The 13,827-nt window shown below is 44.4% G+C and overlaps 1 protein-coding gene across 3 annotated transcripts in view; it reads right to left on the bottom strand.

The window, feature by feature from the left end:
* Positions 1-13,309, bottom strand: part of LOC138489318 (zinc finger protein 436-like) — a 79,196-nt gene extending 65,887 nt beyond the window's left edge. For all 3 annotated transcript variants that reach the window (XR_011274779.1, XM_069617018.1, XM_069617017.1), the window contains exon 1: positions 13,150-13,309. Coding sequence is in view for 2 of the 3 variants with exons in the window: in XM_069617018.1 (XP_069473119.1) it covers positions 13,150-13,173 (24 nt within the window). In the remaining variant the exon portion in view is untranslated. The remainder of the gene's footprint in view (positions 1-13,149) is intronic.
* Positions 13,310-13,827: the final 518 nt, after the last annotated feature.

Here is a 13,827-nt window from a genome sequence, read left to right as displayed (position 1 = left end):
ACTGTGTACTCCTCAAAGCGCAGCAAAAGACGATGAAGTCCAATTGGAGTCTTGTCCATAAGCAGGAGATCATCGGCGTATCCCAACCAAAAGCAACGTTTGTTGGCAATGATATGGGGGACAAATGCAGCTGGGTCCAAAAACTCAACAAGGTTATATACGTACAGATTTAAGAGGTAGGCGGCCAATACGTACATCAGCCTCAAACCACACATAGTAGGAATAACCTTGGACACCTCACCATGAGCATTCAATCTGACCTGAATCTGCATATCAGCATCGATGTGTATTAAAATATCTAATAGGTAACTTGGAAACTTCCACCTATACAACCTGTTGCAGAGTTTAGCTCAGTCTACCATGTTGAACGCTAGACTAAGGTTTACTGTCGCAGCTAGGGCATCCCCCTCCTAAAGCCAGTTTGAAACTTCGACAATGTATCCGTTTGAGCAATCCATGCTTCTATCGCACTAAGAATGCAGACTGAGAAATCCTTACTATCAGCATCTAGGAGGGCGATCTGGCGGTAGCAACTTGGATCAAAGCAGGTTACCCTTCTTGTACACTGGGACCACATATGAAAACCTCCATGAAGGAGGCACTATTTTTGCCCCTAAAATACTATTAAAGGGGACACATAATACCAATGCCAACATTTGGGGAGACATTTTCATGATTTGATTACACAGCCCATTTGTGCCAGGGGCACATGAATCAGACACAGATTGTAGGATCAAATGAATTTGCTCAATGGAAATCTCCAAATTCCACTCACCTTCATAGAAATTCCACTGACTGTCAATATGTTACGATATAACTGTATAAAATGGTCACTCCAAACCTGCTCAGATATAGGATTCATAAATGCCTCCTGTATAAAACCTAAGGGTTTTCCCCCTCCCACTCCCGGGGGATCTTCCAAACTGGTGGCCAAGGGAGGGCCATTGCTTTTGGATCCCAACATTGGAGGAGGACAAGCGAGGGAGGATCGCCTGGGTGGAGGGTCCCTTGGGATTGGAAAGGGATTATCCTGAGGGTGAGACATGGTATCCCCCTTTCCCAATACCCCTATGCCCGACATTCCCTCCACCTGTATGGGCTATATTGTGAATCCTATCCCAATCCGCCCCCTCACTATTTTCAACATGTACTGAGAAGAGGAAGAAATGACAGAGCAGTGCAGATTACCCCTAGAAAAACCTATCATAAAAACGACTATTTCTATGAATGTCCCTCTAACAAGGCCAGGCCGGGTCAGGCATTTAGCTACATTGACCAACATCTGAATCCCATTAGGAACCGAATCAGGTACAAAAGGTGGAGCCCAAACTCATGGAGGGTGAATGAGCAAGAGCTCAAGGACGCAAAGCCAAGATGGCAAAGGCCAGTCCTAGGAGAGCAAACCAGCTTACTGGAACGCGACGACGAGATGCTACAAGGCTATAGCAGGAGGTAGTGTGGCAAGGGCGCCGTTTCTCCAGGAAGCCGAAAGTGTTCATCAAAAGAAGCCACAAAGCTGGGTGAATCGCTCTGACTATGTGCCAAAACATTGCTCATTTCCCTGGGACAGCAAGGTTGTCCAGGAAGATCTGAGCAGCAGGTGGGAGGGACCCTAACCTCGGATAAGTGAATTGTGAAGGCTGCATGGAAGAAAGTAAAACCGGTGAGTTCAAAGCAATGAGAGAGCACGGTTCTGTGAAATAATTACAAAGTTGCAAGCAGCAGTATGCGTAGGAAGTGAAACACATTTAAAGCCTTCATTGTTTGAAGTGTGTTGAGACAAAGTAACAGAGTTGTCCCGCAGAATGCCATATTTTCAAAGGTCTCTGAAATGTTAAAGCAAAATTGATGAAGAGAAAAGCCGACGAGAATGTCTGTTGAAGCATATTGAATGACAAGTGCAAAGCGAGTTAAAGCAAAGTTGGTGAAATTGAAGCAAATGAGAAAGGCAGCTGAAAAGTACTGAATAAAGGAGGATCCCGAGAGAGGGATTGAATGAAGTGAACTGTGTTGAATAATTGAACTATCAAGCGAGTGATACTTGTCATGGTGCTGGATGCACGTTTGAGGAAAAGAACTACGAGAGCTAAAACACAACTATGTCGGAGTGGTCAGGCATAGGAATGAGTACGTCTATGCCGTTTCGAAAGTCTGATGTAAACCGCATAGTGAAAGCAGGAAAGATTGGGAAAGAAACTCCGGATGTGAAGATAATGTTGTGTTATGTGATGATCTGTTTAAGTGGAATTGGCAAGAGAGAAGGATCCAAGCTCTAGTGAAGAGGGCCTGGAGATCCAATAATTTAACTGTTTTATGCTAGAGAGCATTGAAGCAGGCAAGGGAAGCCTGAGGAAAAGAACATCGATAAAGCTGAACTGCCTTTTTGTGAACTCTTTGGGACCAATTTAACTTTTCAACATCCCACATGATCTAAGCTTGGGGAAGGGAGTTGAGAAGAAGCTCCTTGGTCATCCTGATATTCTTTTGAGACACGTACCTACTTTATTCAAACCCCTACACATTGTTAAGTTTGAGAGTAATGGCAAGCTTAAGTTTGGCATGAGCAGTTTCTTTAATTTGGACAGACTAACCTTCGGACTATTCCTTTTGTTTCCTTATTTTCTTGGTTGAGACTACTCCCATTTAGAAATAGAGCAAGTTAGGCGTTATTCCAACCGCATTGTTATAAATAAAGGTTTTGGAAACTCTATCCTTGTGTCTGTGTCTAGCTCTTTGCCCCATGCCAATCTCACACTCATTGCAATTGTGTAGGTCCTGAAATGTTTGCCATCATAAGCTGAGTGATGACCCTAAACATTGCTTCACCATCCTTATGCATTACCCAACCAGTTTTTATAATTGAATTTCTCCTTTCTAATCAAGTTATGTTTCACTAAAGGTTCCCAGTTCCCCCTATGTAGTTTTCTAATAGTCTGTCTGATTTGTTTTTTTCTCTGCTGAACACTTTCATCAGAATTATGAGATCTTTGTAATTAACCTGAAGGGTGTATCTTATCATCTATATCCATCAACTTGTAGAAATAAAAGGTTGAAAAATTCTGCACCGACAATTCCCTCGACTTCTGGCTTAAAGGGGTATCATTCAAAAAAACCTACCAATCAGGTGTTCACTGGATGCATTTGGTTAAGATTTCAAGATACTCTATTTTTCTGCTGGTGTATTACCAAATTATTGCACCTTGTTAACTCAGCAGAGCTTAGCTTTACATCCAGGTGAGCAGCTAATATACAATGTTCACTACTCTGAACATTATTAACGTCACATTTTTTGCACAAGTGAAATAATGACTCTGTAAACGCTACATAGTCTATCCATGGTTTTTGTTCATACATATGGCAAGTTGTCCTACTGGGGATATCCTCAGTTACTTGGCCATTCGCAATAACGAGAACCCCATCAGCATAGAATTCTATCCATGTTTTCCATACTCCTTTTGTCTATTGTTATAACCGGAGTCAACATACTTCTCTGCTCCCAAGTAGTCTGAATACGAAATATATTTCGAATTCCAGTTGCCTCATCCTCTGGTTCCTCCTCTTTGAATGCCTCAATGAACTTCCCCACACTACTCAAAAAGTTAAATAATAATGTAGGGGATGCCAGTAGATATTGACGAGAAGGATTTCTTTTTTTTGCACGATTATCGACTAACTTACTTTCAACTACCAAAGCACCTCTCATTTCACAGGATACCAACTTCCCAGATACTGGGGATTATGTTTCAGTATTGTGCAAAAACCACCCAGAGGCCTACCGCCATTCTGAACCGTGGCCAGTTGCTGTAGGGCACAATATCCATCCCAAATTAAACTGTCAATAGCACACGTTTTCTGTAATAAAACCTTTGTAGAACCTCGAATAAATCGCATATTTTATCATGCTGTGTTCATTTCACAAAACCCCTAACATTCCATAAGTCAATTGTGAGCTAATAAGGTTCTATAATTGGTTTGTAAACAGGGGTTACCTCTGAAATCAAATCCAGCCTGTGTTTAGGGACCATTCTTAGTTGTCAAACAAGCCAGAAACCAGTCCCAGTTTTCCTGGGATTTAGGTAATGTGAGAAACCTGAATGTGTCTCACTTACTAGTCCCCAGGGATCTGTCATCCAGATGGCCAGGACAAGGCCATTGCTATTGGATACAATTCCTGGGGGTGGACCAGTGCTGGAGGATCACCTGGATGCGAGATCCTCACGGATCTAAGTGGGCCATCGATGGGTAAGATGTGTTATCCCCCTTCTTATAATACCTTTTCCCCATCCTAAAACGTAGGATACTCAAACACTCTTGCCCCCTCCCCTTTTCTGACACAAACACTTTGCACACCATGAAAGATGACAAACACCAGAGCCGTTTACCCGACATGTCCCACCACAAGGGTCAGGCAAAGTCAGGCAATTGACCAGAATCACACACACCTGACAGCCCTTTCCCTTCCCCACAGGGATAACAGGTGGAGCACGAGAGCACAACACAAGCAAGGCAGACGGCACGCCGAGAGAGTTAACACAGCACGGCAGTTCAAGAGGAGGAGAAAGACGGTGAGAATTGAGAGGGTGACAAGGAGAGAAGCAACCTTGCCCTTTCCGAACCAGGCCCGTGAAACCTCCACAGAAGGAATCTTAAGACCGCGAGCAATAGCCAGCGTGTGTTGCAGCAGATGTCAATGGTACACAGGGCCCTCCTCCGCTGATAACCAAGCCGGGGAGAGACTTTCCACCGTGGTACCGACTTTGACTCTAGAGACAAGCAAAGCCAAGCAGCTCATCACAGCCGGTGAGCCGAGGGGAGAGCTGATAAGAAACCGAACTATGTTGAACAAAAGTAGCAAACAGCTAATTGAAGAAAGTGCAAACAACTGTTAATGCGAGAGGGGAAAACCAGCAACAGAGGAGTCAAGCACCACATGGGTGCTCACTCAAGAAACTCTGGGCGACTACCCTATTGTTGAAAATACTGTTACCAGAAGGCCTTGGGAAAGGCAAGAAAAAGGTCAAAGTGGTCATACAGGGGTCTAGTAAAATCCTCTGTACAGTCGACTGTTTTTGACCGACAGATGACTATGAAGCTAAGGGAAGTGAATCCTGCATCATAAGCACTGTTCAAGAAACTGTGTGACTGATAAAGGGTGGCAAGAGTGAACCCGACGGAGGGATGCCAATAAAGAGGGGGCGATGCCAAAAGTCCCGATAAACAGTGTGTTGACAAGAGTGAACATGGCAGAAGGATGTGAACAATGATACATAGTGAACTGTATAAAAAGACATTAAGATTTGTGAATGACACAGATGAGATTGTGTTGAAAAGGCCATAGTGAACCCACACTCTGTATTTAGCGTAAGGATTGGCAATAGGTTTTTCCTAGTATAGGCCCTTTTATTTTGACAAGACGCCACTAGGACTGCCTTATTATTATTTGATGGTTGTAGCTTGCTCCCATCTTAGATTTAAGTTTAGATTAGGTGTTTTTCCAACCTGCATATACAGTTTAATAAACACCCTTGAACTTGTGTCTGTCTTTACTGTTGGCACCATCAGTTCCTTACAGTAATACCATCTGGGATTCTAGGAAGCACACCCTTCTCCTATCCAGACTATGAGAGCACATAACAGTCACATTTTCTTCTATTGAAGAAGCCCCCTTTTCTCTGATTGGGCTCGGAACGAGCGCCTTCTTAAGCAATGGTATCTCTACAAACTGTATGAGGCAGAGTCTAAGATCAAAAGCCAGTAAGCGAATATATCTACCTCTAACATTAGCATAGAATAAACCACCCTTGAGGGGACTTTTATCACTTCTATATGTTGTTTCTCTATTCTATGTTGTTTATCTATTCATCGTGGAATATTACTTGATCAATATCATATGTAGAGAGCAAACCCAGTTCGGGAATATTTCCAAATAACGCCAATTGGTTAGCTTATCATAAACCTTTCACCTTAGTAAACTCATAAAAAAGCAATATATTCATTCAAAAAAGTCCTTCAAATTTCATGCAAAAGAACAACAAAAAAAACATAAAAAATAAAATCACCCTCAAAATTCATATTGAATTTGTTTATTTTACCTTTGTCCCCATAAATTACTTATTGCTGATCGATTACTTTACAACGTCCACTAAGAAGTTAATCAAAGCTATGATCAGAGTTGTCCGCTCCCCTTGGAAAAAGATGATCCACCACTCATCTGAAGTAGCCACTCATAGTTAGTTCATAAAAGAATTTGCCTAGGAATCATGATCTTATGTCGATTACAGCCGGGCAAAACAGTACAGCCTACAGTTTGCACACTTTTCTCCATTTCCATTTCTGGCTGTTAGTACTTCTTTCGTCGGATACGAGTTTAATCAAAATATAATTTATTGCAGTTGTTTACCAGGTCCTTAGACACACTCTAATCTCGCCAATCATTGACTGTCTGGCACATACCATATTTTGTTCGATGAGGTGATTGACACACTACCAAGTCCCACACTTCCAGATCCCCACATTGGACAGCAACCTCATGCTTATTCACCAGTGTCAGTGGCAGCCTATCAACCCCCAACATGCTCTTATTTTGTATCCTTTCCGTAGGATTGCATTCGATAGCCACTTCTTGTCTCATAGAATCCTTGGTTGATTGCATATCTTATATAGGTAAGGAACTCATTGTGGCAATAGTAAAGACAGACACAAGCGATCCCAGTTCAAGGGTGTTTATTGAACAATGAATGCAGTGTGGAAAAACGTCTAACCTAAATCTAAGATGGGAGCAAGCGTCGACCATCAAATGAAAAATAAGGCAATCCAAGTGGCATTGTGTCAAATAAAAGGGCCTATACTAAGAAAAACCTATTGCCAAATCCTTACAACGAATTACAGAAAGAGTGTGGGATAGGATTTCAATAAAGAAGGAAGTTTTCTCAAATCGTAAGTCAGGTTGGGTTTGCCAGGGTTCTCCCTTCCCCACATTTGTAGCACAGGAAAAGGTGGGACCTTGGAGCACAGCACATGCGTGAGCCTTCTCACCACAAGCCGACAGTTCCATTCAAGCTATCAGGTTCTTCAATGGTTAAGTCTCTTTCAATAAAAAGTCTCTTGCCTTCAAGCGCCGGATGTATTCAACAACAAACACCAAGTTCGGCTTCACGTATACCTTGGGTGATGGCTTCACCTCTGGGCCCCCCTCTTCCGGGTGTAGACCCTTCATGATATCATATTCAACAATTTGACTAAACCGTTCCTTTTCCAATTAATCTTTGTGTGACAACTTTCCACCCCGGATCTCCCTACTTCGGGCTCGGACCCCTTTCAGACGTTCACCTCCCTCCTTCGGGTTCACTGTGGCTTTTCTTACTTTCACAAACTTTAACGTCTTTTTGAACAGTTCTACGTGCTTCGCCCCTTTTTATGGCTTCCCTCTACTGGGTTCACTCAAGCCAACTTTCACAGACAGTTCACTGTAGACACCCCATGGTTGGGTTCACTTTAGTTAACACACGGTTTATAGGAACTTCAGATCTCACCCCTTTTTGTTAGCATTCTTCTGCCGGGTTCACTTTTGCCAACTTCGACAAAATAGTTCACCATAGTGACATTTTTTACCTCGCCCCTTTCCGTTAGCATCCCTCTGCCGGGTTCACTCTTGCCAACTTCAATACACTGCTCAAACGCTCATTTCACCATGCACGATTCACTTCCCTTAGCTTTCGCAATCATCTGCTGGTCAAAGACTTTCGACGGTACAGAGGATTTTACAAGAGCACTGTTTGCACTGTTTGAACTCTTTGACCCTTCTTCACTCTTTCCCAAGGGCCTCTGGTTACAGTAGTTTCTATCTTCGGGGAATCGCCCAGTTTCCTGCTTGAGCACCCACATGTTGCTGTACAACTCTGCTGCTGGTTTCCCCCCTCTTTTATCAATATATCATTAAGCCTTTCAAAGTTCAAATTAGCCGCTGGGCTACTTTTCGTTCAACACAGTTGGGTTTCCTATCGATTCTCCCCTCCCCAGCTGTGAGGGACCACTTGCCTTTCTTTATCCTTGGAGTCAAGGTTGGTACCACTGTCCTTCCCCAGCTTGGTTATCAGCAGAGGAGGGTCTCGCGTACTGTAGACATCTGCTGCAACACACGCTAGCTATTGTTCGCAGACTTATGTTTCTGTCTGCAGAGGTTTCACGGGCCTTGATTGAAAAGGGCAAGGTCACTTTTCTCCTTCTCACCATCTCGGTAAACGCCGTCTTTCACCTCCTCTTGAACTGCAGTGCTGAGTTAGCTCTCACGTCAGGCGGTCTGCCTTGCTCATCGTGTACTTTTGTGCTCCACCTTTTATCCCTGTAGGGAAAGGGCCGTCAGGTGTGTGTGATTCAGGTCAAGTGCCTGACTTTGCCTGACCCTTGGTTTGGGACATGTCAGGTAAACAGTTTTAGGGTTAGTCTGTTTTCTACAGTGTTTAGGTAGGAAAAGGTAGGGTTTGGAGAGTCAGCATATCCTACAGGGTAGGATGGGGAAGAGGTGTTATAGGGAATTACGATCGTATCAGGAGGGTTGATGACCTTAGAAAGGGGAGATTGATAGGAATGACCGGGATTGTTATTGTGAAAAAGAAAAGGGGAGGATGATGGGAATGGTAGTGTTTAGTCTAAGTAGAGTGGGTGTTCGACACAGAATAATCAGAGGGACGTGAAGAAGAATGATTGGGAGCATTCAGATAGGGAAGAGGAAGGCAGGAATTCTGAGGGAGATGGTTTCTGAATGCAATGGGGTGTTCGATTCTAGGGGGAATATATGTAGATTTGGGTAGAAGAGATTTCATGTGAGAAAGGGGGGGGAATAGATGTGCTAGAGCCCACAAAGGGCTCAGGGATCTCACCCTCCTCTCCTTTTTCTCCGGTATAATACTGCGTCTCACCTGGGCTATACCCCCAAGCATAACCCAGAGTTCCCGTACCCAGGTGATCCTCCCTCACTCGTCCACCCCCAGGGTTGGGATCTGAAAGCACCAGCCCTTCCATGGCCACCTGAATAAGGGATTCTCGAGGTCCTCCTGGGAGAATACACTCAGGTTTTTCACACATAGCAGAACGGCAGTTATTCCTGCTTACAGGCTCAAAACTATGGATAACTTGATCCAGTCGACTAACGGGAGGTATTATAGCAAGCTATGGACCCTACTACTGCCATCATCCATCCACTTTGTTTGAATCCCAAAGTCACACTTTTTGACAGTAGACATCTCCTACGCTACTCGGCCTTTCCCATTAGTGACAACTTTGGAGATTGAAGATTTAACCAAATGTGCCATTTCCTCCAACACTTTAGCCTGTCCAAAAATCAAGCATATACATTACTTTCAGCTCTGGCTGGAGCCTTTTCCTTCGCCGAAATCATGGCTGCTTTGGTATTATGCAAAAATCAGAGTAATTTCCAGACATCTGTATTAGTTCTGTTTGTGTTCCCTTTATGCGTCATTTTCCTTGTGTTTTTATTCACGGCCAATCATTTGAACTAGAGGTAGATGCTTCTGTACCAGACTGCATATTCATTCCATTACCTAGGATCCCAATGTCCTTTCCTGGATCACCACAAGGAATATTCGTTGAGGGGGTTACAACAATCCCAGGGGCTTCTTTCTGAATGTTGACTAACCCGCATGCCATTTGGGGAGCAAAAAGGATGGTGAGGCCTACAGGATGATGTCACAGCTACATTTACTGGATCACTTTGGGACTCCAACTCCAATTTTATCTCAGAAAGAATTATGGTATGGCCTCTGACTTCGTATCTAATAATATCATAGAGTTGCACGAATGAGCTGAGCACCGAATTCAACGCAGAGATTGAGGGGGCTGACAGTTTAATCCTCTCATCGACCTCTGATTCACAACGCTAGTTATTTTATTATCTCGTTCCCGGAAAAATGGTCCTTTGAGAGCATCTCTGTTTTCTATTACTACATTTCCTTGTTGCTGCAGTTCCTCCACCTTCCAATCTGTCCCCCTATCCTGTGTTTGATTGGGCTGCTTCGTTCTTATGTACTCATAATAGTAGAAGGTCCAAGAAAGAAGTCTGATTTTCTGCCCAGTAATAGAGGGTTAAGGGCCTCATTACATGGATGGCGGTAAGGGTTTACCGGTACCGGTATTTTACCGGTACCGGTAAATCCTTACCGCCTTACTACGAGGTCCCTTTGCGGGTTGGGGAATTTAACGCCTGCTTTTTGCAGGCATTAAAAACCGCATTTTGCGGTACCGTAATTAGCGCCTTCACCCATTCCCATAGAGCCCTATGGGGCAAAAATGGGAATGGGGAAGGGCAATGGTGGAAGGGGGAATTACCGCCCCGCCAACCTTGGAATAGGGCGGTAATTCCCCTTTCCACCAAGGCGGTGCCGGTATTTTACCGCCATCCGTGTAATGAGGCCCTAATACTGTTGCGACAAAGTGATTACGCTTCTCTGTCGCAACTGCCATGTATTTAAGTTCTCCTGTTCACCTAAATGTACCCTTAATTCAATGATGATATCATCCTCTGTTCGACCCCTGCCAATAATGGAACCCAAGTTGGTACTGAAGTCCACCATAGTCATAAGTGCAATTTTTTGCACTCTAACTCAGGGCTGCAATGGCATTTCACTAGCCCCTTCCCCTTCGTTATCAGTGTTTTATTTTCCTGCTATCGTCCTAGTGTCTGCGCTCAACATCACTACTCCAACTTTCACAATTTTGCCTAAAAGTGTAATAAAACCATCTCTGCTATAGTGATCAGCCATAGATTCATTGATAGTACTGCTTTGTGATGATTTACTGCGCAATAGATCACATGTTTTACTTGCCATGTGTAATATTAAAAGTCCCAAAAAGTAGCAACAAGCAAACTGACAGAAACACGAATTTCACTTAGGGTCACCTCAGAATTGCTGAATAAGTTCCAAGTATTCAGGAGAATGGAGGTGGTGGCTAAGGCTCCTGCCCCACACTGTGCACTCCCCCAACAGACCACTATTGCCACAGCACTTCTCTGCTCCACCCGGCATCTGATCTTATGAGCAACAGATGGGCTGGGAGTCACTCTACCGGCACAAACACAGCCCATTCACCTGTTCTTGGGTGGATGGCCCCCGGGAGAGTCTCAACCATGCTTTAGCTCACTGCGCTTTTCACAGAGGAGACATTTCCATATGCATACCAGTCTTTGTCCCACCGAAGGGCTAGCACAGCAGGTCACAATCCTGCCTCCATGGTGAAAGCAAAAAAAAATAAAAAGACTCCAACTTTCTCCACCACGGCATACTGCTTTTGCTGCACTACCTCTCTGTGTCCTCCAAGTAAGCCCCTGAGAATGCTTGATGCTGGCTACTGCTGTAGATCACCATCTCCTCTAAGTAATCCCCTGAGAACGCTTGATGATGGAGGATCACAACCATTATCATCTTGAAAGAGATGGACAAGGCATGTGTGGCAAAGTGGAGCACCAGGGAATGGAACAAGGACATTTTTCTGCTGATCTTTTGGGTCCAGCAGAACCTTTCAGTAACTCGTTGGCAGAGCAAGGGTTGAGATGAATTTGACTGGTGCAGTTTGCTCGATCAGGTCATCGATTATAGGCATTAGGTAAGCTTCAAATTATGAAAGCTTGTTCTCTTTGTGCATTTGCAGCTGGTGAATTCTTTAATTGGAGGGTCATAAATATTTCCCACAAATCTGAGAGTGAAGTGAGAAAGCCCGAACCCAACAAGGAGGATGGCTCGGGGGGCGTACTACCATGGAGAAAATCTTCTGAATAATAGGCTAAAATGGTGCATTATGTATGACACTTATGCGAAAAATTGGGCAAACAGCCAGAGAGTTTGCAATCAGTTTTGCAGGGTAGTTCATGGAAAAATCCAATAGATAGGTCACCAACAGTGCAAGGAAGCTGTTTTTTGTTGTGTTTATTTTATCTGTAATGCTAATTCTTAGATGAAATTGATCACTGTATCGGTGACTTGTATTGTAAAATGCATACTAATTAGACTATATTAAGTGGATTTAAATGAAATGTGTATAAAGTGTGTTCATTGTCTTAATTTTGTACTTTGGGTAAGGTTTAATAGAAAACAAAACCACAATGCTGGTCTGTGTGTGTTCAAGCTGAACTACCACTGCAATCCCAGGAAACACTTACGGATACTAAGGGTGAGAGCAATTGTTTACTCCAATGTAGGCTTCCTCAGGCAAAGCTGGAAGAATAATCTTTAAAATAATAGAGAATACACAAACGGGAAATGAAGAAAAAATGCAGGTAGAAAACAGAGGATGATGGAAAGCTGACAATATTTCTGTGGCGGGTCATGTCACTTACATGTCAACTGAAAACGACCTTACAGTTGCAGGATGGCATGCCCTGCCCTTATTCCCCTGCCTCTCCTCATGGCAGCCCCTTTCTACACCTTCCAGGCTCCTGACTAATGTGTATCATTAGCCCTAGCCTTCTCCCGCTGCTTTACTGTGCTAAAGCTGCCTTAGAAATCTCATTCTCGCTCCCAAGCAACCATTGCACCCCTGGAAACTCCATTCTCACCAGCATGGGAGTTCTACTGGGACCGGTGCAATTCCTTTCATGCCTGCCTGTGAGAGTGCAAGACGGCCAGGGGGGTCGAGGGGGGAAAAGAGGGTATGCATTAGGGTCACAGCCGGAAGTGGAAACTACGGAAATACCATTGCAGCTAATGGTCCTGACCCAGGTGTCCAGCAAGCTGCATCTTGCTCTGCCCCCGGAGCCCCCCGCCATTTTCTGCTCACTGTTCACTTTCTAACATTGTAAAGCACCTTTGGAAGGGAATGCACTGTTTTGTTTACTTCTGTACAGTGTTCCAGACAGAAGCACTCATATTTATCTTCGATAAATACAAGAGGAACCAACCGGACCCATGTCATAAAGGTCATCTTCTACCAATCCTCTTTATTTAGACAGCAGCAAGATGAATGCTGGGAATTATAGCCCGTTTAGGCCCACCTTGCATAGTACAACGGATACTACAACTCCCAAAATCCAAAGCACGGCTGGCTAAAAGGCTAAGGGAGGATGAAAGGGAGCCTCGTGACATGGGTCCAGATGGCAGCAACTGCTGTTCACAAGGAAGCGATTGGGGGGCAACTCACCTCATCTGAGCCCTGTGCACTCATTTCGCCCCAGTGATATTCAATGGTTTTCTCGTAGGATGCCCCAGTGACCTCCTGCAGGTCTTTCAGCGACACCCGCCACCACAGAGATGAATAGACGCGAGGAGAGCAAAGCCTCCCGGCAGAGAAACCCGAGAAGCCCAGCGCTGAACTGCGGCTGCGCAGAACAGAAGACACTACTTACCAAGACATGCGCACACTGTCAGTGCTAAAGCTTCATGACAAAGATCCCGGTAGAGCAAAACATCCCAGCCGAGAAATCCGAGTAGCCCCAGCGCGGTACTGCGGCTGCGCAGAACAAAAGAGACACTTCCTCCACAGGACATGCGCAGACTGTCAGTACTAAAGCTCCATGACAGAGACCCACGTGGAGCAAAATCTCCCGACTGAGAAATCTGAGGAGCCCAGCGATGTACTGCGACTGCGTCGAACAGAAGACACTTATCACCTGGACATGCGTAGACTGTCAGGACTAAAGCTCCATGACAGAGACCCACATAGAGCAAAACCGCCCGGCTGAGAAATCCAAGGAGCCCAGCTGTCCTGAGGCTAAGAAAAGACAAAGCACTACTCACTAGGACATGCAGACTGTTAGCACGGAAGCTCTAAAAGGTCCTTTTAAAATTTCGCATATAGCAGTGGTCTTCAAACTTTTTA

This window comes from Ambystoma mexicanum, chromosome 9 (genome assembly GCF_040938575.1).
Source record: "Ambystoma mexicanum isolate Mex_15411 chromosome 9, UKY_AmexF1_1, whole genome shotgun sequence".
NCBI lineage: Eukaryota > Metazoa > Chordata > Amphibia > Caudata > Ambystomatidae > Ambystoma > Ambystoma mexicanum.
This window is presented reverse-complemented; position numbering and strand designations above follow the sequence as displayed.